This window comes from Artemia franciscana, chromosome 15 (assembly GCF_032884065.1).
Source record: "Artemia franciscana chromosome 15, ASM3288406v1, whole genome shotgun sequence".
NCBI classification, from domain to species: domain Eukaryota; kingdom Metazoa; phylum Arthropoda; class Branchiopoda; order Anostraca; family Artemiidae; genus Artemia; species Artemia franciscana.
This window is the reverse complement of record NC_088877.1, coordinates 19,449,492-19,474,619: the sequence shown is the minus strand read 5'-3', so window position 1 is coordinate 19,474,619 and position 25,128 is coordinate 19,449,492. Positions and strand designations below refer to the sequence as shown.

General features: G+C 34.4%; 1 protein-coding gene across 6 annotated transcripts in view; it reads left to right on the top strand.

The window, feature by feature from the left end:
* LOC136036146 (uncharacterized) overlaps positions 1 to 25,128 on the top strand; it is a 50,747-nt gene that overhangs the window by 1,772 nt on the left and 23,847 nt on the right. For 3 of the 6 annotated variants that reach the window (XM_065718185.1, XM_065718181.1, XM_065718183.1), the window contains exons 2-4: positions 17,716 to 17,830; positions 22,146 to 22,308; positions 23,685 to 23,874. In XM_065718185.1, coding sequence (XP_065574257.1) covers positions 23,700 to 23,874 — 175 coding nt within the window. In that variant the 5' untranslated portion in view covers positions 17,716 to 17,830; positions 22,146 to 22,308; positions 23,685 to 23,699. Of the gene's footprint in view, positions 1 to 6,375; positions 6,453 to 17,715; positions 17,831 to 22,145; positions 22,309 to 23,684; positions 23,875 to 25,128 lie in introns of those variants that run through there. The other 3 variants (XM_065718186.1, XM_065718182.1, XM_065718184.1) reach the window with 3 other exon arrangements.

Genomic DNA, 25,128 nt, shown 5'->3' with positions numbered 1-25,128 from the left:
GGATTTTTCTGTGAAGGGAAATTTCTCTCTTCTGATGGCTGTTCAAAAACTGTTGTCTTTTGATAGGTAGAAAACAAAAATAACTGAAACTATAGACTTTGTATGCATTCCTTTCATCTCAAATACTTGATACTCTTCAAAACACTCACTATTATTGAAACAGATATCTTACAAAATCCTAAAATATCAAATGACTTCAAAAATTCAATAGATTATCTCAGCTAGAAACAATTTTAGATTTTACAATTTTACAGCTTTTTTCAAATCTTCATACAATGAACTCTGCCAGTGGTACATCAGAAATGCCACAACATTATTTAGTTCTACAGTTGCTTATTGATGAAATAACGGATACTGATGTAGGATCAGATAAAAATGAAGAAAAATGCTGGTAAGTTGTAATATAATATTCAATTTAATCTTGCAAGTTATTATTTTTCTAGACACAATCTTGTATATTCAGGTATGGACAAGTTCCAAAGCTGCCAATATCACAATCAAATAGAATTCCAAAAGCTGCTGACACTTTAGCAGCAACTGCCAAATAGCATTACTACTTAGCTACCCCATTTTCTCTATTGTGGGGTATATGTATGAATGAATGTTGGAGTGGAGACAAGTATTATGTTGACTAATAATTTGTAATTTTTTTATTACATAGAAATAGTTTTTTAGGACCAAGAAAAAAGGATTCTGATTTTATTTAAAAATACATTATTTTGTTTTGCTACAAAGTCATTTATTATTGTAACCTGCGATTATGATGTTATTCATCATCTTGTATACAAAGATGTCATCTTGTATACAATAATTGTGAGTCTTTATTTTGATGTGCATATTTGAAGAAAAAGTTTACCATATGTATAGACCAACTAACCCAATAGGAACATTTGACTAAATACCTGACATCCTGTACAACCAACAAGTCTCTTTTTGCTTCCTGGCTTTTGACTATGGTCTGTTTTATGCTTTCTATTTAGCTAATTTTGTTTTGCTGGTTAAATAGCAGAAATATTCTTTATTTGACTATGTTTTTGAGTTTAGGCTATTTTATGGTTTTCATTTAGTTATTTTCTTTCTTTCCCAAGAAAGAATGTTGGTTAAATAGCAGAAATAATCATATAGGCTACATCGCCTATCACTGTCTTTGTACAATAAACTTCTAATTTCTTGGAATTAATTTTTTCAGGTTTGGCATTAATAAATTTACTCATAGATAATATTGGCCTCCAAAATTACAGTTTTGAAAATTCCGTAAAGTATTTTGCCAAGTTTCATGCTATTTGGTATGTTAATTCCAAAAATGGTTCCCATCATTCCCATAATGTCAGGATTTTCTTGAAAAATACATATTATTTTAAACAAAACCCAATTTGGAAAAGAATGATGTTCCCCAATTTCTCATGTACTATCTGGTAACATTAGTTTCACCCAAAGCCAATAATTTGTTATTTCTTTATATTACATAGAAACAGTTTTTTAGGACTTAAAAGTTTTTGATTTTATTTAAATGGCCCTTGTGTTTCAAGAGTTAAAAAATTAAAACAAAAGGTCAAACTGTAGCATAAAGAACAGAGTATTGTGGAGCAGAAATCAAATCACATAACTTTTCCTAGCTAGAATTTCTTCTTTGTGGAGAATTTTTCCTGCAGAAAATTCTCCCATCAAATTTTTTTTTTCCTCAGAAATGCATTGATAAGCATCTTATCACTTTGGTTATGGATGCAGTTGTTGGCTTGTTGCAAAAATACAAATTTCTGATGGAATGTAAACATTAACTTGCTTTTCTGTATTTACAACAAATTAGTGCAAACATAAATGCTTAGTTTGGTGGTGTCCATTGTAATTCTGAGCAACTTGCAATGTCAAGGATAATAACATCCTTGTTTTATTATACTTGACATCTAAAGTTTGTGTTTCCAATATTTGTCAGGGGCTAGTAGCTACAGTAAATTCTTAAATGATTCATAAATGAGGGTAGCTTCCCCCTCCTTAATAACTCATTTTTCACCCTGAAGTTTTTAATATCTTGTAAAAGTTTCTTAGGGGCCATTTTCACAAGGATACAAGTTCAACTAAAATCCTTGTGAAACCAACAAAAGATGGATAAAATTCATCTTTTGTTCAACTTAGAGATGGGCTTCATAATCCACTTAAAAATGCGGCAAAAAACATAATCCATCTCAGTGATACCTTAACTCATATAGCAAATTTCAAGCAGAACTAGCTTAGCCTACTAGCAGTTGTCTTTCATTTTTGAAAAGGCCAGGCCACCAAAGCAAAGGGTGTATTGTCATTACAAATGATTTTGCTGAAATGAGCTGGTGGAAAATTATTAGGAAATGTAAGGAATCTAGTTTACTGTTTAGAGATTAGGATATCACAAAATTAAGCATTCAATATGCTTGTTTGTAAATCTTAAGTAAATACAAACCCTGTTGGAATTTTGTTGATATCCATCTCACAATTAGTGTGTCTAAAGAAAGTTTCCAAAGAGCATTCAGTTTTCAGCATGCATTTTATCTTTATTGATGGTTAAAGAAAGCAATAGATATACCTGCTATAGTTGATTAGTAATAAATAACTTGCTGCCTTTCTGCATAAAAATGTGCATTTTTATGTATAATGTATAGCTTTTAAAGTCATTAATTCCTGAGAAGCCCCTTTTCCAGTTATGCCAGCTTTATGGGTAGTAAAGCCTTTTTAAAATAATCTGAAATAATTCTTTGGGGGTCCTTACAAGTGACTTTCCTTTCTACTGCAATTAGCAATGGGTGAAATATATTGCAGTCACTAAAAATTTACAATCTTGCCTATTTTACCACTATTAAGTTGCAAAAAGGGTGAACTAAATATTTACCATTGAATTTGCCAAAAAAGAAATTTCTAGCTTCAAGAAATTCAATCATGCCTTTAGAACAAGGGATCCTAAGTTAGGTCAAAGTCTTGAAAATGTGCTTCTAGTATAAGTAATTTGTAAATAAAAATTTGTATCTTACTAAAAATGAGACAAAAAAATCCTGCAGAAAAGAAACAAGACAGATTAATAAAGGAAGAAATACCATGGATGCCCATGAAATGTAAGATAGAAATGAACAAAACTTCAATTATGCATCTGTTTTCTTTAAACAGACAGGAGGAATAAACCTCCAAGCTTTGACAAATTCAATCTCACTTTTGGAACCAGGTATAAGACTAATTTCCAGGGAATGAAAACAGTAAATCCCTGGCTTTTCTATTGACATAGGCAGTAAAGGGAATAAAAACGCATTTATTGTTCTGCCTATTTGTTCAACTTCCCTGTCTGTTCTACAAATTCTGTATTATATTTATTTGATAAAAAAAGGCAAAATGTCATAGATAAGATTTATTTGCAAAAAAGCCTGCAGGCCATAGTAAACACATGCAACTTTATACAAGCACCTAATTCCAAACAACTTAAAAAAGCAAACAAACTTGCAAACAACTTAAACAAGCAAACAAACTTTCAAACACTTTATGAATTCAGAAACACCCATAAATAAACTCTTACCAAGCTAACTCCTCAAACATGATTCCCTATGCTTAATCCCTAAACAGATTAAATAAAAAAAAACTAGTTTTTTAAACTGAAAGTAAGGAGCAATATTAAAACTTAAAATGAACAGAAATTACTCTGTATATGAAATGGGTTGTCCCCTCTGCAATCCCTCACTCTTTATGCTAAAGTTTTTAATTGTTTTAAAAAGTAGAATTGTGGCAAAGAATCAAACTTTAGCATAAAGAGCAAGGAATTGCAGAGGGGACAACCCATTTCATATACAGAGTAGTTTCTGTTTGTTTTAAGTTTTAATATTGCTCCTTACTTTCAGTTTAAAAAACTAGTTTTTTTATTTAATTTCTGAACATTTTTGAATTAATGCATTTTTGATTTTGGCTCTCCGCACATATATTATTAAAATGAAATTTGCATATTAATTTTTTTTTTTGGCTAAACGGCTTTCTCTTAGTTTTGATCAGACAATTTTGAGAAATAAGGGGTGGGGAAGAAGGCCTAGTTGCCCTCCAATTTTTTGGCTACTTAAAAAGGCAACTAGAACTTTTAATTTTTAATAAACGTTTTTATTAGTAAAAAATATACATAACTTAAGAATTAACTTACATAACAAACTTTTATACTCTTATATTTTTTTATTATGTATATGAGGGGGTTTGTCCCCTTGTTAATACCTCACCTTTTATACTAAATCTTAAGTTTTGTCCCAATTCTTTAAGAATGACCCCTGAATCAGAAAGGCTGTGGAATAAATAGTTGAAATTACCACCAATACTACTATATTATCTACAAATAATATACATGATACCCTAAACCAATCCAAAGATACAAATGGGGCTCCATTATTTTTTCATAAAACTGTCTAAATCATTAACAAATGAGGAGAAAAGCTTTGGGGATAAAGTACATCCTTGTTTCACACCCAAATGAGACATAACTAGTCTAGAAAATCACCTTTACAACAAACTTCACCCTCCTATACATAGCTGCTATTATTGCTACAAAACAAGACAGCAAGCCTATTTCTAACAGGCTTTCAATTAACGACCTCCTATTTACTGAATCAAAAGCACTTCTCAGGTCTAAAAAGATACAAATAGCCAACCATTTTTCCATCTCAATATTTCCAAAGTATAAATATGGTCAATAATGCTGAATGTCAATCTGAATCCTACTTGTACTGGACTCAGTATTTCCTCTTTATCTAACCAATCTCTTAGCCTAAATTCCAAAACCTTATTTGCACATTAGGGGAAGGGGGGGTTGTGCATTATATCAAATACCTAACCTAACCACCTCTATATATAAATATTAATTTAAATGTAATTGCATCATACTTTGTTTCACAAAAGAACCTAACTTTATAATGATGATAGAAGGTAATAAGCTTACCTAAGCTACGGTCCTGTCAAAATTATCGTTAGAAGAAAAATCAATCACCTGACATCCATAGCTTAGGTAAGCTTATTACCTTCTATCATCATTATGTATGAAAGTCAGGTTGGCCTCAGAGAATATAAAACCTAACTTTATTTATTGAGTGTGTTCTGAATAACACACAAGTACCTAACAACCATATTGATGCATAGCTTAGATTTCTTGTTATGCATTGATGTATAGAATTCTTCTTAATTCCTATTTTGATAGCAATACATGAGGGTTTGAGTTTCACATTATTTTGCATAATTGCATAGCCTACTAGTTTTGACCCTATTTTCTAATGTAGCAAGAAGTTAGGCCTACTTAAAAAAGAAAAAAATTGTATGCTGACCAATGGTCAGCATTGCACAGCAAGTGATATCCTGATTCAATGTCTGTAGCTGGGAGTGTTACAAAACATTGATTCTTCATTTGAGTGCAAAAAACATTTGATTCTTCTTAAGTTTTTCCTCTAAATTTCTCCAGGTAGGCTAATCATTATAGCTAGGTGTACTGTGGCTAAACTTACAGAGTCACACCATTGACCCTTATCCCAACCAAAATAACAGCAACACCAGGCCTTAAACTCCTAAGCTTAGGTTTTCAAGCCTGGAGTAGCCTACAAGAAACTTTGCTAGGAGGGCTCAAATGTATCTATAAATTAATATTAAAAAGTTGTTACAGGCTACCAATAAACTACAAAGTTTTTTGAAGCACTTCAATGAATTACAGGATTCAATCTAGCCAAGGCTAGCTGAAGTAATTATCATTGAATGTTTTAAATCAGCTTCCAGAGTAACACAGTGTTTCTTTCTGTCAAGTGGGATTGAACTAAGCTTTCTTTGAACTATATACGTTTTTTTTCTGGACTATTAGACCTATTGGGCTACTCACTCTAGGCTATGCCATCTCTACAAAACAATTTACCACTGACTTTGTATAGGCTAGCAACTGTCCAAGGATTACAGGAATTTAATTAGAAGGTTCCTACAGCAAGACCTGAAGACTTCATCCCCAACAAACTATTCAACCAAGCTTCTCTACATATGCCCAGCAGATCACATTAATGCTTGAACTTTCTCAATGAATTTTTTATGAAAAATCATTTTAAGGTCAAAATAAGATTGTTTACCATCACTGGTTCTTTGAATAATTGCAGTTCCATTCTCTTCCCTGCATAAAGGCTCATAGTCTTCAAACTTTTGTGTGTTAGACATCATAAAAGTTTTATATTATTTTAGTGATGATAATGATGTTAAATTACTTAACTAAAGATGCTCGTTAACTATCTTTAGCAAAAGTTACTGAAAAAGTTACTTTGAAGTAACTTTTCTGTCGTTCCAGCTGCTAAATAGCCTCAGCTGGAACGAAAAAAGTTACTTTTAGTAACTTTTCCGTAACTTTTAGTTACTTTTTGTCTCAGCTGGAACACGCTCTTAAATAACGTCCTTTTATAACAAATGAACAGCGATTTTCTTAACTTAAAAGTTGTAATTTGGTACATGATTTCTTTTCTGAACCTTTCTGACAATATCCTCCCTTAGGCCCAATTTGTAGGCTATATGATGAGTATGACCCAAGGCTATTGGCCTATTCAATAGCTTTTTAAATCCCTCAATAGTAAGTTTTGAAACATTTCCATTACTGAGCTATGGATTAAGTGAATATACCACTCAAATCCTTTTTGTATAGTCTACTGCTTTGAATATAGCCTAATGGTTGTTTTAGGCCTACTTGGAAATTCAAATTTAAACCCTTTATGGACTCTTAAAGATGATAATTAATTTTTGAAATCACACTGAGAAGAACAAAAAATATGGATATTTATGGTAAGTGAAATGGTAATACAAATATTTCAGCCAAGACCTCTACTGACCTCACCTCAACTGTCCTCAGTTCAAAAATAAAAAATACTTTAAAAAACACTAATAAAATCAATAAATTTTGAACTGTGAGAAGCACCACTAAAATTAAACACCCTCTCCAATCAACAGTAAGAAAATAACTGAATAGAAATTTAAACAGGTACAATTCTAGTTTAGCTACTTTTTACTTTCTTGGAAAGTAGGTTTCAGACTTTTACAGTGAGAGAAGGATGGAAAACTCAAATTTTTGTTTGTATTGATTTTTGTTTGTTTCAAGCTTAATTTGCATATTCAATTTAAGTTTACCTTGAATTGCAACTTGGAGCAATTGAAGGATTTTCCATCCTGTAGCATTGCTCAGCATTTCTTCAAAAATTGCCATGTGGATTGATTCAGAATTGTTTTGAATATTGAGTTGGTTTTATTGACTAGGGTTTATGTTCTGGTCTGGGACTCCAAGGTGTCCCATTCCTTATTGCTCTACTCCTTGTCAAGTGAGACTTTGAATTCTTTGATGGTCTTACTGGATACAGTATGATTGCTCAGGGAGTTCCACTGGTCTACTACCCAGTTGGTTAGGAAGTGATGGCATTCCCTCCTCTGAGCATTGACCTTTATGAGCTTCTTAGAATGACCCCTTGTCCACTGTGATGAATCAATGAAGAAGAGACCATGAATTGGATTGTTGTAAATCAATTTGTAAGTGTTAATCATTTCACCCCTTTTCTTCAGTAAGTCATACTGCTTAAGTCATACTGCAGCTTGGTGATTGTTTGTGGTGATCTAGTTGCAAATGTTCATTTAATTGTCCCTAAAGTGCAGTTCACACTAGCTACAATGTTTTCAGTATGACTTTGAAACTTTAACTGGCAGTAAACTATGACAGCCAAGTCCCATTCCTCTGTAACTGCAACTAGGGGTTCTCTTTGACCTGTTATTTGGTTTTGCATGGTGTAAATATGTTTTTGATTTTTATTGCCAAAATGTAAAACTTTACATTTACTTAAATTAAATTCAAGTACCATTGTCTAGCCCAGTCATCCAGCTTGTTGAGATCAGCTTGGATTGAGGCAGCCTCCACCCAAGATGATGCTGCCCCAATGAGCTTAGAATCATCTGCATAGAGTGTGAGAAGGTTTTGGAGTATTTCAGTAGCATCATTGATATATATGTTGAAAAGTGATGGCCCAAACACGGTTCCTTAGGGAACTCTGCTAAGAACAGGTATAGGTGATGATAGTGTATGTACTCCTTTATCATTAATAACAGCAACTCTTGGGGTTTGTTCTCCCAGGAAGTCTACAATCCATTCAATGATGTCCAAGTGGATACAACAAGCTTGAAGCTTTCTTTTCAGCCTTAGGTGTGCAACTTTGTCAAATGCTTTTGTTTGATCCAACAAAATCATGTCCATGGGTGTCCCTTTTCCAGTAGTTTGGTGACTTCATTGTATGACTGTATTAGGTTTATATCCATGGAATGGCCATTTTGGAAACCATGCTGATTTGGAGACATGATGGTGTTGTATGTCAAGTGCTTAGTGACAGCATCATTTATGATTCCCTCAAGAATCTTTGAAGTTACTGATGTTAGACTTATTGGCCTATAATTTTCAGCTTTGTCTTTGGAGCCTTTCTTGTGTAATGATATTACAGTAGCTTTTTTCCAGTCAGAGGGGACAGCTTTTTCCTTTTGTGGTTTCTTGAAGATTTTTGCTAAAGGTGAGGATATTAGTTCAGCAGTCTCTTTGAGTAGTCTTGGGTGTATACTGTCTGGTCCTTTTGACTTTGATGCGTCAAGCTTTTTCTGTTGTTTTTGGACATCTGACTAAAAAATGACAACCATTGGCATTGTTACAATGACAGGATATTCCTGGGTATCTGGGATGTTTCTAGAGTTTTCCTCTGTGTAGACTGAGGAATATTGTTTGTTTAAGGTTTCTGCTATCTCTGCATGATTGGTGATTTTGCCAGATGGCATGGTTAGGTAGGGAATGGAATGTTGTCTTGGCTTTGCTGATGATACATAATTCCAGAACTTATTTGGATTAGTTTTAGTTTCTGTAGCAATGATATCTTCATGTTTTTTTTTATAGAGTATTGTGTAATCTTTCTCAGTCTATTCCTTGCTTTTTTGAATTTATCATATTGTTCTCAAGAATTGGTTTGCCTGTATTTTGCCCAGTATCTGTTCTTTCTGTTCATTTCCCGTTTTATGGACCTTGTCAAGTAAGGTAGGGTAAGTGGCCTCTTGATATATGAGACAGTGTTACATGTCTCCTCGTGCTTTAGCATTATTTCCTTGAAGAGATTCCAGCTGTCATTGCTTGACTTGTGCTCAAACAGTGCTTCCCAGTCGCCATTTTGCATTCTCCTTAGTTCCTTGCGGATTTTCTTGTAATTGATGTATCTTCTGCAAATATGGTCGTGTAACATATAGACCAGTCCCCCTCCCCTCTATAAAATTCAGGACCAAATCCCTCATTCACACCCCCTTAGAAATCCTCAAATATAGGACCGAATCTCTCATCCATACTCTTCTAGAAACTCTTAAATTCAGGACTAAATTTCTCAGTCACACCCCTTTAGTAAATTTCAATTAGTAAAAGGTTTGAATAAAATCATTTAGAATTTAACAGTTGCTAAATTTAACAGTCTGCATAATCCAACGCAGTTGGACTACGTGCATTTAGATAAGTTAAATGTTACTTAACAAGTTAAGTAACCAGTTATTCTGACCCCTGGGTTTTTCAACTCAAAACCAAAAGGGAAATCCTTGCCATAAAAACAACTTTTGGATCCGAGACTAGTCACATGATTAAATATTACCAATAGTAGTGGAGGTCAACTTCCACAGGTCACCAAGCCTGTCCGGCGGGTGTTTTTTCAGAGAAATCGCGCGTTGGATATATGAACCTAACGCAAGGGCGAATAGTCAGTTTTATGGAGAGATTCGAATGCATTAGATCAATTGCTCATGTTCACCTTCTCATGCAATAAGTCATTGAAGCTATTTTGTCATTAGTTGTATATTGTAAGTAAATAAACCTTATTGTATTTAATCATCCTCTGTGTATGTATTAGGGCATCAGGCAGGATCCTACCGACCGCGCCATGTGTTACGGGGTGGTTTTGTTAATTAATAAGTTTGAGTTGTGGTTTTATCTTGAAGGGGGTTTGCGTTGGGTTGCTTGGGACTTTTCTAAGTCTTAATAGCTTGATGTGAATATGGGAGCTAAATTATTAATAAAATAAAAAGGCTTCGTATATAATCCCCGGTAACCTGGGAGACAGAACCATCTCGGTGTTGTTCGAGGTCTCCTGAAACAAATATAGATTCCCTTGGGACCATACCTGAAAGCTAGAGGAACTGTACCTGATGCCCTAATACATAGACAGAGGATGATTAAATACAATAAGGTTTATTTACTTACAATATACAACTAATGACAAAATAGCTTCAATGACTTATTGCATGAAAAGGTGAACATGAGCAATTGATCTAATGCATTCGAATCTCCATAAAACTGACTATTCGCCCTTGCGTTGGGTTCATATATCCAACGCGCGATTTCTCTGAAAAAACACCCGCCGGACAGGCTTGGTGACCTGTGGAAGTTGACCTCCACTACTATTGGTAATATTTAATCATGTGACTAGTCTCGCATCCAAAAGTTGTTTTTATGGCAAGGATTTCCCTTTTGGTTTTGAGTTGAAAAACCCAGGGGTCAGAATAACTGGTTACTTAACTTGTTAAGTAACATTTAACTTATCTAAATGCACGTAGTCCAACTGCGTTGGATTATGCAGACTGTTAAATTTAGCAACTGTTAAATTCTAAATGATTTTATTCAAACCTTTTACTAATTGAAATTTACTAAAGGGGTGTGACTGAGAAATTTAGTCCTGAATTTAAGGGGTTTCTCGAAGAGTATGGATGAGAGATTTGGTCCTATATTTGAGGATTTCTAAGGGGGTGTGAATGAGGGATTTGGTCCTGAATTTTATAGAGGGGAGGGGGACTGGTCTATATGTTACAGTCGGAAGAGGGTGGTGACAGTTGGAGAGTTGTTAAGAGATATACATGATTACTTGCACCAATCAGTAGTAAATGATCAATACTTAGAATTTGATCTGGGTTGTCTGTGATTACTAGGTCAAGTGCAAGGGTATTTGTCCATCTCTGAACCTTGTTGGTGATTCAACAGATTGATATAGCATATTTTCTGCTAGGTAAGTGAGGAAAGCAGAATTCATACCATGACCCTTGTGATACTTCAGGGAATACCCTAAGCCATCAACCCAGCTGAATTGAGCAAGGTTAAAATCTCCAATTATTAAAAGGTTCTTTGGCTTCTTATCTTATAGCAACTACAGGGCCTTACAAAGGGCCAGTTTAGATTCTATTAGGTTTGGGCAACTTGGGCTCCAGTAAAAAGTGGCTAAAACTAGACTTTCTTGGGGTAGCACAATCTCTATAGCTAAATATTCAACCCAATCTAAAAATTTAGTAAGAGAGATTCTGCTTACCAATAAGGTTGCCTTCACATAGACTGCAATTCCTCTTCTCAGGTCATCTTGTAAGTTTGTAAATAGAAAGTATCCAGCAATTCCAATGTGGGCATCATCCAAGGGGTTATTTGTATTCTTTGGCTTAATTTCAGCTATGCTTAATTTTACACTTGTTTTAAGATTTATTTAGTCATTTATATAAGTACCCATTGTTTTTTGTTTTTTTGATATGATTGATTATTTAATTTCTGTTCGTTTTGGGTTTTATTTATTCTTTAATAGTAATTTCTTGTAATTTATATTATTACTTATTGTATTTTTTTTTTGCTTAGATTGTTTATTTAAATTCTGTTTCTTTTGGGTTTCATTTATTCTTTAATAGTAATTTCTTGTCATTTCTAGTTTGAATTTTAATAGGTATTTGTATATCTTGATCTTAAGTTTAATATGGCCTTTACTTTTCTTTGAAAAACTTCTTTTTGGGAAAGTTTTGTTAATCAATTTTTGTTTGTTTTTTATTGCAAAAAGTTTCAAGTTTTCAGAAATGTTTCAGATGCCCTTTGGGAAAGTGAGGCATGTGCTGATTGTCCATTGATCACTTTTGACTCTAAAAAAAGAACTAAAAGTTTCAATTTCCAATAAAATGAGCCCCCTCCAAAGTTAATACAACCACCCCTTCCACAAAAAAACTTATATTCTAATAATGGGCAACTTACATTAGCTACAATCCCTTCCCTGGGGCTATGGAGGATTTATCAACCCCTAAGTTGTAGCAATTTGAATTTAGAACTATTTTGAACAAAATAGCTATTTCAAAATTTGTTCAAGATGCATTTGGGAGTAAAAGGCACAAGGATGGGGGAGGGGCTTCTTACTTTTCGATCATTTTCAACTCTTGAAAAGGGCACAATAAACTTAGATTGCTGATCAAATGAGCTTCTGCCAAAGTTTATACAACCATACCTTCCATAAAAGCTTCATATGTTAACAATGGGATGCTAGTATAACTTACAGCCCTTTCCCCAAGGGCTGGAGGGGGGAAGTTTGTACAGCCACATTTTCTGTAAAAACTTTATATGCCCCCAGGGCATAAGTTACAACCATTCCCCATGTTTTTTTTGTGGGGGGGGGGGTATGTGGACCCCAAAGCTTTGTCATTTGATTGTTGGAACATTTCAAAGAAAATGCAATTGGATCACTTTTGAATCATAAAAAATGAAATAGAACTTACAATTTCTAATCATTTGAGTCCCCTCTAAAGTTTAAACAACAGTTTCTTCCATAAAAACTTTATATGTCCCCAGGGCATAAGTCATACCCTTCCCCCGAGGCTCCAGGAAGAGGGGTATATTGACCCCAGAGATTTTGTTATCTGATTGTTGGACTAATTGAAACAAACTGGCAATCTCAAAAGTTCAATTGTATGCATTTGCTGAAAACAGGCTGTGTGTGTGTGGGGGGGGGGGTAAATACCCTCTGATCCTTTTTAACTTGTAAAAAGGTTACTAGAAATTTCAATTTCCAATCAAATGAGCCACCTCTGAAGTTTATAGAACCTCCCCTTACATAAAAACTTTATAAGCCCTCAGGGCATAACTTAGAACACTTGCCCCTCAGCTCTGGGGTTTTGTATGGACTGGAGTTTTCATTGTCTGATATTTAAACTATTTTTAACAAAATGGCTATCTCAAAATTTTATTGGATGGGTTTGGGGAAAAAAGGGGCTGGAACTTTCAGTTTTCAATCAAATGAGCCCTCTCTCAAGTTTATATAAGAATCCCTTCTATAAGAACCATATATGCCCCCAGGGCATAACTTACAACGCCTGCCCCAGGGTCTCGGGGTTGTTTTGACTCCAGAGTTTTTGTTATTTGAACTTTGAACTGTTTTAACAAAATAGTTATCTCATAATTTTGAAGATATATTTGTGGGAAAGTGCATAGGAGGGGGTGGGGCTAGTTGCCATTGATCTCTTTTGACACTTTAAAAGTGACCTAGAACTTTCAATTTCCAATAAAATGAGCCCTCTCTGAAGTTTATGTGAGCATTCCTTCTATAAGAACCATATATATGCACAGGGCATAACTTACAAAACCTGCCCCTGGGCCTAGGGGGGTTTTATCAGCCCTAAAATTTTTATTATCTAATGTTTGAACTATTTTTAACAAAATGTATCTCAAGATTTTTATCAGATGAGTTTGGGGGAAAAGGGTATGGGAGGATAGTTTCTCTTTTGTCTGTAAAAAGTAAACTAGTATAGGCCCTGGGGGGTTGGTGTTGACTTTGGAGTTATTTTTTATATGATCTTTGAACTATTTTTAACAAGATGGCTATCTCAAATTTTTTATCAGATTGGTTTGGAGAAAAAAGGGTATGGGGGGGGGCTATTTGCCCTTTGATCTCTTTTGACTGTTAAAAAGTGAACTAGAACTTTCAACTTCTGATCAAATGAGTCCTCTCTGAAGTTTATTCAAGCATCCCTTCTATAAGAACCATATATGCCCCCAGGGCATAGCTTGCAACACCTGCCCTTGGGCTCCAGGGGTTTCTGTTGGCCCTGGAGTATTTATTATCCCATTTTTGAACTACAACTAAAAAGATGGCTATCTCAAATTTTTATTGGATGGGTTTGGGGAAAAAAGGGCATGAGAGGATCTATACTGAATGAGCCCTCTCTGAAGTTTGTGTGACTGGCAAACTTATGTTATAAAAAAGAAACCAGACAGAAAAAAAGAAAGTATTTTTGATTCTTTATTCAATGGTCTTTCCAAACATACTAATCTGTACCATTAAAATTGCATAACAGCCCTACCTTTTTAATGGGGCTAGGAATAGCCCTGGGCAATATAGGCTGAAAATTTTTTCTGATTTTAAGGGTTTGCATCACGCTTCTTTTTGTGCATATTTCTTATCGAATATCCATAGTGCCAAATGCAGCCAATTAAAAAATAAATGTATGGTAATTAAATCAGCAGTTTTTTTTAATGCAACCTAAAACCACAATTCAGTCCATTGGGGGAGAGGGGCTGGTATACAATTGTGATGGTAGTAATTATTTTGTGTTATGTTTGGTGTTAGGTTTGGTATATGCTGCATTTTCTTATGTTAAGTGAAAGTCTTCACTTAAGTATTTCTTGCTTCTGATCCCACTCCCGACCCTATGTAGAATTTAGAATAATTCTTTTATTTATTCAGACCCAAGCACCTATAATATAAAACACACAATAAGCAAAGCAAACGATAAACACAGAAAAAGCATCGACATCTCGCAAGAAGGTAAGCATAGCACACACGGGGGCAGGCGGGTAATACTACAGTCTTCCTGTTTTTTTTATGACATGCAACATAAACTAGCTGTTGATGAGAAATAAATTTAAAAATAATGAAAACCAACGAACTATGTACACTTTTATTTATAGCTTAGGATTATTACCAGGCATTAAGTCAGGAGGGGTAACTGGGACATAATTACAACAGTTGTTACATACCTTTAATCATACTTACTAGGTACAGGATGAATCTTGTATCTGCCAGTTTCAGTGATGATAGTGAACTGACTTGTCTGTGGTGTAAAGATAGGTTAAGATATGTGTAAATTTAAAGCTGTCTACATAATGGGAATGAGAATGGTAACAGGTATGTAGAAAAACCAATAAATCCTTGTAGATTTTCAACTCGTGTGATTAAAAATTGCCCTCCAAATCTGCTCAGTAAAAACATTATTAAACTATTATTGAACAAAATAATTGCTTATTAATTTTTTTTTTACTGAATATTCAAATTTTACTTATATCTGAATTACTGGCGCTAGGTGAAGCACAACCCCCCCCCCAGAAAGTTCTCCTCACTAAAAATCCCCCCTTCCATTCCCCCTGGATATTCATTATGTTCAATTAGAAATGGAATTTAAAGTTCTACTTACCTGTTTGTGTGAAACAAAAGATATTACCTACCACTCATAGTATAGTGGTGTTTCCTGCAATTTTGTGGTGTAAAATGACAATTTTAGCCCAAAAGGGTGTTATAAAGGCACCAAGTGAAAATTCTGAGACCAGTAATAGATTGATTTAAAATTGTAAAAAAATATTTTTTGTTAAGCTTTCCAGTTTCAGAGACAGTAATAATGCACAACAGAATACTTGATCATACAAATAGTCATAGTGGCTGAAAAATAAATGGTTAGAATAGACATTTATCTTAAACTCCATTTAACTTAGTACAATTTAGTTCAGTTCATTGAATAAAAAAATATATAACACATAACTGTCTTCCAAGTGGGTGCCCAAGGAAAGACATAAAAGCACTTGATACTGGGCAACCACATATATAACAAGCCCTTAACAAACAAACAAAAAAGGAAATAAAACAACCAAATTATGACAAATTTCTAATCATGAAATTAAAAAATAATTTGCAAAATAAAGAAAAAAAGAGAGAAAAAAAAACATATATGAACCGAGACCCAATTGAAAGTTTTTCATTTTTCTCTTGAATAGACCAAGGTGCTCTGCCGCCCACCTGCTCTCCAGAATAGAATTCCAAACCTTAGGACTTGACAGAAAAACCTGCTCTAGTTCCACTTCTTTATTCAGTGACTAGATTATCAGTATTAGTGGTACTATAACTGTGAAGTGATTTTGTTTCTTTGTAAAAACCATGAAATAGCTCAAGATGGATACAATTCTAACACTGATACGAGAATATTCCTGCTTGGTAGTCTCGAAGTTCCCAAACATTAAGCACTTGAAGTTTAGTATAACATGCCTCAGTGTCATTAACTTTTTCCAAGTATCCATTAACAAGTCATATCACTTTGTTTTGAAGAATTTGTACTCGTTTAAAATTTGAAGAAAAGTCGAATTGCTCCAAGTCCTCGTGTGATTTTCGTTGCAGCAATATTACTATGTTGTTTCCATGAAAGATTGTGATCTAGGTAGAAACCAAAGTATTGCGTCTTTTGCCCTTGTTTTACTGGCTCCTTTGCAATCAAAATTTTTCCGTTAATGTCCAGGGGCTCACCTACTCTTGAATATAAAATGAAACTAGTCTTTGTAATATTAACATATAGTAAGGCTTAAGCTAGAAAAAAAAACTTATTAAAAAACAATAAGCCTTTAAAATCAAACTATGTAAACACAAACTAGAAAATGTTAAAGCAGTGTCATCAGCAAAGGAGGTCAGATAAAAATCTGGCAGGTAAAATCTCATATTATCAACATATATCAAATACAGTAGAGGACCAAGTACCAAGCCTTATGGGACCCCAGAAGTTACAGGAAACAGAGCAGCGGTAACATCATCAATCAAAACATTAATAAACCTACCAATCAAAAAAATTTTACACCTTTTTAAGCATGATCCTTTTATACATATACATTGCAGCTAAAAATAATAAGAAATGAATATGGATCTAATTTGGTCCCTTGTGGTGAAGTTCAAACATCTTTTAAAATTCAAATGGCTCATCATCAGGGAGTTGAAAATTCATTGAGATCTTTTAAAATAGAAACTAGCTCGCACACTAACAACAAATAGACAGGACTTGCACTGCTGCTTAGGGTTGAGACTGTCAAAAGCCTAGACTAGGTCTGTGAATAATGCTTCAACATGCGCCATATCCTTTTTTAAGTGTTTGAGGATGGCTTCCAACATTGCAGATGCACAATGAACGATACTGAGCCCGGATCTACGTCCAAATTGCTTGGAATCTATTTATCTTTCATATCATCAAATCAACATCCAAGAACAAAACTTAAAAATTTCTATATGGTTTTCGAAATCGGCCTCAAATCAGTAATATATTTGGGGGCTTTACATTTGGGGATTCGGGTGACATATGCTTGTTTAGAAATATTTGGGAAAACGGCCACAATAAAACATCGATAAAACATATTTTGCATATGGTTTTTACAGTAGGGTTGTAATTTTCAACTATAATACATACAGGACAAAACATCTAGAGACACACGTCTAAATTAATCATTTCCGATGTGGAACATTAGTAATCGTTTGAGGAAATAATTTGTAACGTAAAATAAGTCTCGGGTGCATTGTTTGTTGTTTTCATAATACGTCTGCTTTCTTCAACCGAGGAGAGCTGTAGTAAAACTGGACACCCTCCCCCCTCCCAAGGAATAAATATATGATTAGCCTATCATTTAGAGCTGATTTATAACTTAGTTCGACAGTATGTTGTTTCAATATTTGTTGTTTTTGATATTAAAAAGAAAAGAAAAATATTGACCAAATTCACCGAAAAAAAATTTATATATGTTTTTGGCTTTCGAAATTTGATGTCAAATAGTACAAAGCCCATTAAAAAGTAAAAAGTATTTTATCCATGTTTTTTCCTACTTTATTTTTTGACACCAATTTTTTTTTTCAGAATCTTTGAATGGAAGCCGACAGAGACATACTGTTGGTGCCACTGAAGTACATTTTTAGTATTCTTCTTCTTCCAGTGGCTAGTTTCTTCCTTTCAAAGGAAATTGTATTTGACAGTTAGTTTATTTTTTCTTCTCTTTTTTTGTAGAAGTTATTATTCAGTTTAAGCAAAATGAGCAAGGATTCTAAATAAAACGGGAAAATTTTTAAAAATACCTACTACACTTTTGCTTTAAACTGCCTGAAGTTGAATCGCTGGTGAAAACTCTCCTTGTACCGTACGCCTTCTTTAAACACCCAGGAACATAAACCATACTTTAAAAAGTTCTCTTTCACTCACTCAAGGGGTTAGTTTTTCTTTTATATACTTAATGCCTAATTCTTAAGTAGGAAAAAAAACCAAAAAACTGTTGATTTTCCGTCTGTTTTTATGGCACATGGTATTAACCAAGTGACATATAGCGATCGCAAATTCTGTCGGTCTTTCGGTCTTTCTGTCTGTCTGTCCTGGTTTTGCTACTTCAGGCACTTCCAGGCAACCTAGGACGATGAAACTTGGCAGGCATATCAGGACCGGACCAGATTAAATTAGAAATAGTCTTTTTTCCAATTTGACCATACGGGGGGGAGTTGGGGGGTTGCCGGTTAATTCGAAAAGAAAAAGAAAAAATGAAGTATTTTTAACTTACGAACGGGTGATGGGATCTTAATGAAATTTGATGTTTGGAAGGATGTCATGTCTCAGAGCTCTTTTTTAAATCCCTACTGGATCCGGTGACATTGGGGGGAGTTGGAGTGGGAACCTAAAATCTTGGAAAACGCTTAGAGTGGAGGGATCGGGATGAAACTTGGTGGGAATAATAAGCACAAGTCCTAGATACGTGATTGACATAACCTGGACTGATCTGCTCTCTTTTGGGGAGTGGGGGGAGGGTTAATTTCAGATAATTAGAAAAATGAGGTATTTTTAACTTACGAAGGAGTGATCGGATCTTAATGAAATTAGATGTTTGGAAGGACATCATGTTTCAGAGCTCTTATGTTAAATTTCGACCTTATCCGATGAAGGGGAAGTTGAGGGGGGGGGCCTAAAATATTGGAAAATGCTTAGAGTGGAGGGATCGGGATGAAACTTGGTGGCAAAATAAGCGGGATTGACATAACCCGAACGGATCTGCTCTCTTTAGGGGAGTTGGGGGGAGGAGGAGGTTAATTCTAAAAATTAGAAAAAATGAGGTATTTTTAACTTGCGAAAGAGTGATCGTATCTTAATGAAATTTCATATTTAGAAGGACCTCGAAACTCAGATCTTTTATTTTTTATCCAGACCGGGTCCAGGCAAAAATCTTTGAAAACGCTAAAAGAGGAGAGATCAGGATGATACTTGGTGGAAAGAATAAGCACAAGTCCAAGATAGGTGACTGATATAACCGGACCGGATCCACTTTCTTTGTTGGAGTTTCGGGGGGGGGGGGGTAATTCGGAAAAATTAGAAAAATGAGGTATTTGTAAATTATGAACTGGTGATCAGGTCTTAATGAATTTTGATATCTAGAAGGATCTTGTGCTTTAAAACTCTCATTTTAAATACCGACCAGATCCGGTGACATTGAAGGGAGTTGGAGGGGGAAGCCGGAATTTTTGGAAGACGTGAAATCGAGATATCTTACGAATGGGTGATCGGATCTCAATGAAACTTGATGTATAGAAGAATCTTATGTCTCAGATGCTCCATTTTCAATTCGAATCGGATCCGGGGACATAGAAGGTTGGAGGGGGGAAACAGAAATCTTGGAAACCGGAAGTCTTGAAAAACGCTTAGAGTGGAGATATCGGGATGAAACTTAATGGGAAGAATAAGCACAAGTTATAGATTTAAGATTAACATAATTGGTACGGATCCGTTCTCTTTGGGGGAGCTGGGAAGGGTTGATTCGGAAAAATTTGAAAAATTGAGGTATTTTTAACATAAGAACGGGTGACCAGATCTTAATGAAATTTGATATTTAGAAAGAACTCATGCCTCAGAGCTCTTATTTCAAATCCCGACTATATCTGTTGACATTGGGGGGAGCTGGTGGGGGAAATCAGAAATCCTGGGAAATGCTTATAAATGTCGTAGATACGTGACTGACGTAACCGGACTGGATCCGCTCTCTTTGGGGAGTTAGGTGGTGGGGTTCAGTGCTTGGGCGAGTTTGGTGCTTCTGGACGTGCCAGGACGATGAAAATTGGTAGGCGTGCCAGGGAGCTGTACAAATTGACTTGATAAAGCGTTTTCCCCGATTCGAATACCCGGCGGGCTGAAGGGAGAGGAAAAATTAGAAAATTTGAGGTATTTATAACATACAAGTGGGTGATTGGATCTTAATGAATTTTGATATTTAGAAGGACCTCGTGACTCAGAGCTCTTATTTTAAATCCCAACCGGCATTAAGCCTCTGATTTTCCTTTTAAAGCAATCTATTGATTCTTAGAATTTTGCTAGAGCTCATACCATATGATCTCTTGGCTCTTCCGACCTCGTCACAAGTGCCATATGAGCTCTTAGCTCTTGTTGGTACGATTTCGGCATGACTTATCCTCTAGAAAAAATCTAAGGTTTTGGTTTTTCTCTGTCCCTCGAAGGAATAACCTGATTAATTTTATGGAAGAATGTACATAATTATACTGTTTTGAACTTAGAAAAATCTATATAACTAAGGGAGATACATAGAGAAATAAATAGTTTTTGAACTAAGGGAAGTTTATACAGATGATATTTAACATAGGTAAATGTTAACATTTTCCGTATGAACAAGTCTCGGGCTTTTCCTTTCGGTTTTTTGATGGGAAATCTTATGCGTGTGAATCCGGCATAAGTACTGAAGATAGCTTGGAGGATATTTTTGTTGATATATCGCTTTGCTTTAATCTTCTTTCTCATCGGCTGAAAATCATTCCCGTAGAGGTTTTGCTTTTTATATCTTCATTTCTTTTTCGTCTTGGTCTTTTGTCTTCGTTTTTTGCACGCCAAAATAGTAGAAATTGTGAAAAGCCTTTTTGGGGTAGCCAATACGCTTCCCTGTTTGGTGTAAAGCATATTTAATTTTTATTTCAATATTTAAAAGGCCAAAATATCATTAATTGTCTTCCTGAACAGAAAAGTTAGGAAGATAGATGCCTTCTTTACTGAAATGCATATTACCATAATGTATTTTGTGTTTGTTTTTATGTTTCTCGAGATTAGGTTTTAGGATTAGAAAGTTATTTATTGATAAGTTAGGCATGACCCCTTAGTACAAAAGCAACACCACACCAGGTACAGAAAATAATCTAGAATCAAGGACCATATTGTATCTATTTTTGGTGTAAGCCTAGAATGGAGGCTATTGAGAAGGAAACATATTAGGAAACAACTCTTTCTTCATAATATGCGGAAAATGGTAGTAAAAAATGTTGAAAGCGATTCCACAATACTTTAAAGAATCACGGAATAGAACTTTCAGGAATTGGCTCAAATATCAAATCTGGAAAATCTTTGGAATCTTCATTGACCTAGTTTATCTACTTTCTTTAAAATGTTAAAGAAAGCTTGTCAAAAATCGATTGTTTACCCTAACCGTTTATCTGGGCCAAAACTTGTAATTAATATCTCACCCAAACCAGTGGTCCAATTGAGATAATGTACTTAATTGATTTTTGATGACAATAAACAATGGACGATAATAGTAGGCCCGTATACCCTCTATCACCCCCTACCCCACCAACAGATGTTCAGCAGAAGAGTAAGCATGTTCCACGTTTCAGAATCGCGGAAGAGTTCTCGATTTGGATGATAGAAGGGAGAAAGAAGGCACTTAACCTCTTCAACACTCCCAATAATACGCACTATAGACAAATTATTGTATAAAGCCACGCCTGACAAACATTTCATTTTGAAAGTCTCACCCTTGTTTATAATTTAATTGTATAAAATATTTGGCAAAATTTGACAGGCAAATGCTTATTACGAGATTTCTTAAAAACTAAAAAAGGTAAAATAAGGACAAAAACCTAAAAAACACAAGCTTTTATATCCGTATGGATTAAACAGTGAAAGCATTTTTATTTTGTTTTCCTTTTAAGTGAAAAAAATAACATAAATAATGAAAGTATGGGGCTTTTAAGCGAAAACCAGTTACCCTTTTCCTGGTAATCGTGGTCATGTATTGATTAAACTTATCTTAAGGATGCAAAAGCGAGAAGGTGTTTAGTTAATTATGATGCATGTCATGACTACTCCCCGATTTCTATATTTTGGGTAATAGAAAAAATTATTTATTTCTTACTTGTTAGTGCATTGTTGCCAAAAAAATTTTTTTTTCAAAAGTATTTTTTAATTAGTTTCATTAGTATATCACTCAGAGCTCCTTTTTAATATTATTTTTACTATTATTTCTGTTTTCACAGATATTTTTGGTGAAGAGACAACTACAAGCTCCGTTCTTTCAGTAATCGTAGCAGTTATCATTCTTCATGTAATCCTTGTTGCATACCTAATTAAGGCATTTTCTGTTGATTCATCAGCCAAGCCTCAAAAAATTGACTAAAACCCATATTATTCATTTATTTGGTAAGTTATATTTTACTTTTTAAGAGGTCTTGAAAGAACTCAATCCTTCTGCCGTCTGGTTAGACTTTTCTTGAATTTAGTGTTTATGTGAATAGCTGCATAAAAGCTGCAATTTAAATAACTCCAAAGGAAATAAATTATATTGTGTCCTTTTTGAAAAGCTAAAAATCTAGCTGATGATTTTGGCAACGAAACTAGATGGAAACGTAATTTTAGCTTGTTTTAATTTTAGGACATTTTTGTTTATTTTGTTTTTCTAGGCTATCGAATCGGGATATTTTCCTGGGTTCTTTTTCTTGCGATTCCATAACTCTTGTTACGATAGCCTTCTAACCTCGGTTTCCCTGCAACGGATGTCTTCGATATCTCTCATTTTTTATATGTTTTATTTACAAACGAAAGAAAATTTCTGGTTGCAAATTTTTATCGATTGGTTTCATCTGAGATGGCTTATATACTTTCACGGTTGGGAATACCAAACTTGAAAAAAATTTATAGTATGAATAAGGAAAATGCTTCAGTACTTCTGGCTCAAAAGACTATCTAACTTAATTTTATGTGGTCTATGTCCTATCAAGGCACACGTTTGACTGCAAATTGCAATCGTGCTGTTGTTTTTTTCTTATTTCAATTTTTAAGCTGAAATTTCCTCTTCAAAAAGGTAAAGGCAATATTTTCGTTTCTATTCAAAATTACGAATAAGCAATATCGTACTTGTTACTATCACAAGTCTGTAGATCATATGAGCCTATTTGATTTGCGACCTATGATTTTAAACTATGACTTAAATAATTATTCAAACTTTTTATAATAAGTGGTTAAACTTTCTAACAGATGTATTGCATACGATTTTATCTTCGATTTTTATTTTTGTATAATAATGGGTAAAAAAATAAAGGTTTTTTGTAATAATTTAGGTCCTAACTTTCATCTGTGTTACGTTTACTCTCGTTTATTCTGTATATTTGGGTTATTGTAAAGAATGGAGGAGATTTTGTGGAGATGAACCACCCCATAATATGTATCTAAAATTGTTTAATCGTGGGATATATCCCTCCCCCCTCACACCCAGACTTAGCACACGGATTTGATCTTTTTTTTTTCTTTCTTTTTTTTTTTTTTTTTTTTTTTTTCTTTTTTTTTTACTGTTGCTCACTGGACGTAAGCGCGGCAATATGCTACTTGACTTCATTTTGTCCTTGAAGGAAACCACAGAACTTGTACGTCAAGCAACTCGTCAATTGGGAACATATCGTTAGAATTAACAAATTTATCATAAAATAGCGTCTCCTGGTAATTCAACTGCATAACCAGGAAGATATAAATGTAATTTTTGGGCTAAAAATTTAATGTCTTAATTTGTTGATGAATTGCAGTTGCCGTTTTCAAAGATGAATTTATGCCTCGACAAAAATTGGGTTGGCCTAACTGTTCAGTTGGATTTGAGGCCTAATTGTTCAAGTGAGAGATCAGTGACAGGCAAAGTACTTGCCGTTGGAGCAAATTCAATTGTAATCAGAACAAATTATTATCAGTCTTGTTTCTATAAACAGGATATTGAAGATGGTAAGCTTTGTTCTATGTCTATACAAGTAAAACTTCGTTGATTTTTTTCTTTATTTAATAGATATATTACGATTCGTGTAATATTAAATTGTGAAGCAGGTCTTGGAAATAAAAACGTGCACATTGATTGCGCAGGTGTACCTTGGGTTCACTGCTACCGTCGCAGATCGTATATCGCCATCTGGTTGAATTTAAAAAGTAGAAATAGGAATGTTGCTAGTGTTACTAGGTGTCGCCAATACGTTCTAATTCTTGTAGAATCTTCTGAAATCATACGCCGAGATAAGATGGCTCGCTGCAACCAAATTATTTTGTTTAATTTGCAATTTAATTTAAATCATTTCTACTTTAACATGAAATTGCCCAATTTTTAAAATAAGTTTTTGTATATTGGTCTATTTACACTTATTGTCCTACATCTAGCTTGAATTGTTCTTTTTTATAGCTGGTTAAATAGTCTTTTGAGTGCCATTTATTTCGAAATTTTAAGATGGAACTGATAAATTTTGGACTGTTTTTTTTTTAAATACTTACAATGCTACAATTCCAAAGCGCCCATGGCAAAATGGTAGCTAGTTGTCCAGCTATTTTAATTCGTTTCTGTAACTGAAAGGCACATAAACGTTACAATATGCACAGCAAGCAAAGAAAAATTAAGTAACAATTACAAAAATCCCATGTAGCTTTTGCTACGTTAAGACAGTTGGATATAAAGAAATATATAGCAATAAAATCATTAGTTGAAATGAGGAGTAAAATACCGCCCCAAGGATTTACAGTATTTTCGTTGTGATGCGAAATTCTTTTTAACCAAAGGTCTGCTAAAAATTCAGTCCAGTTAATTTATTGTACTTGTTAGTCTGTGTGTTTTCTTCACAAGGAGTGAAAATGTGACAGTGAAAGCTAGGCGGTAGGGTTTTTTGTCCTAAGTCCATTGTAAGTTTATTTCTTATCTTTTCCCCCAAAAAAGTTTCAAGTTAGTATAGTCGTTTGTAGTAGTTTTAAGGAAGGAAAATGACATGAGAGCAGTTCTACTGCTCAACGTAAGATTTATTTTTTCAGGATTGCATTTCAGTGTCTTAAATGAATCAACGAAGTGGCTCGATGCATAAGCTATTTTGCGGTAGAATTTCTATCTTCTGCAAATTCTAGAGTTGCATCTTTCTAGAACGAATCAGTTTTGTCATCCTTTGGTTCTTCTTGTTCTGTCACTTGAATTGAACAAACGACTGAAGGGACGAATAAAACCATTGT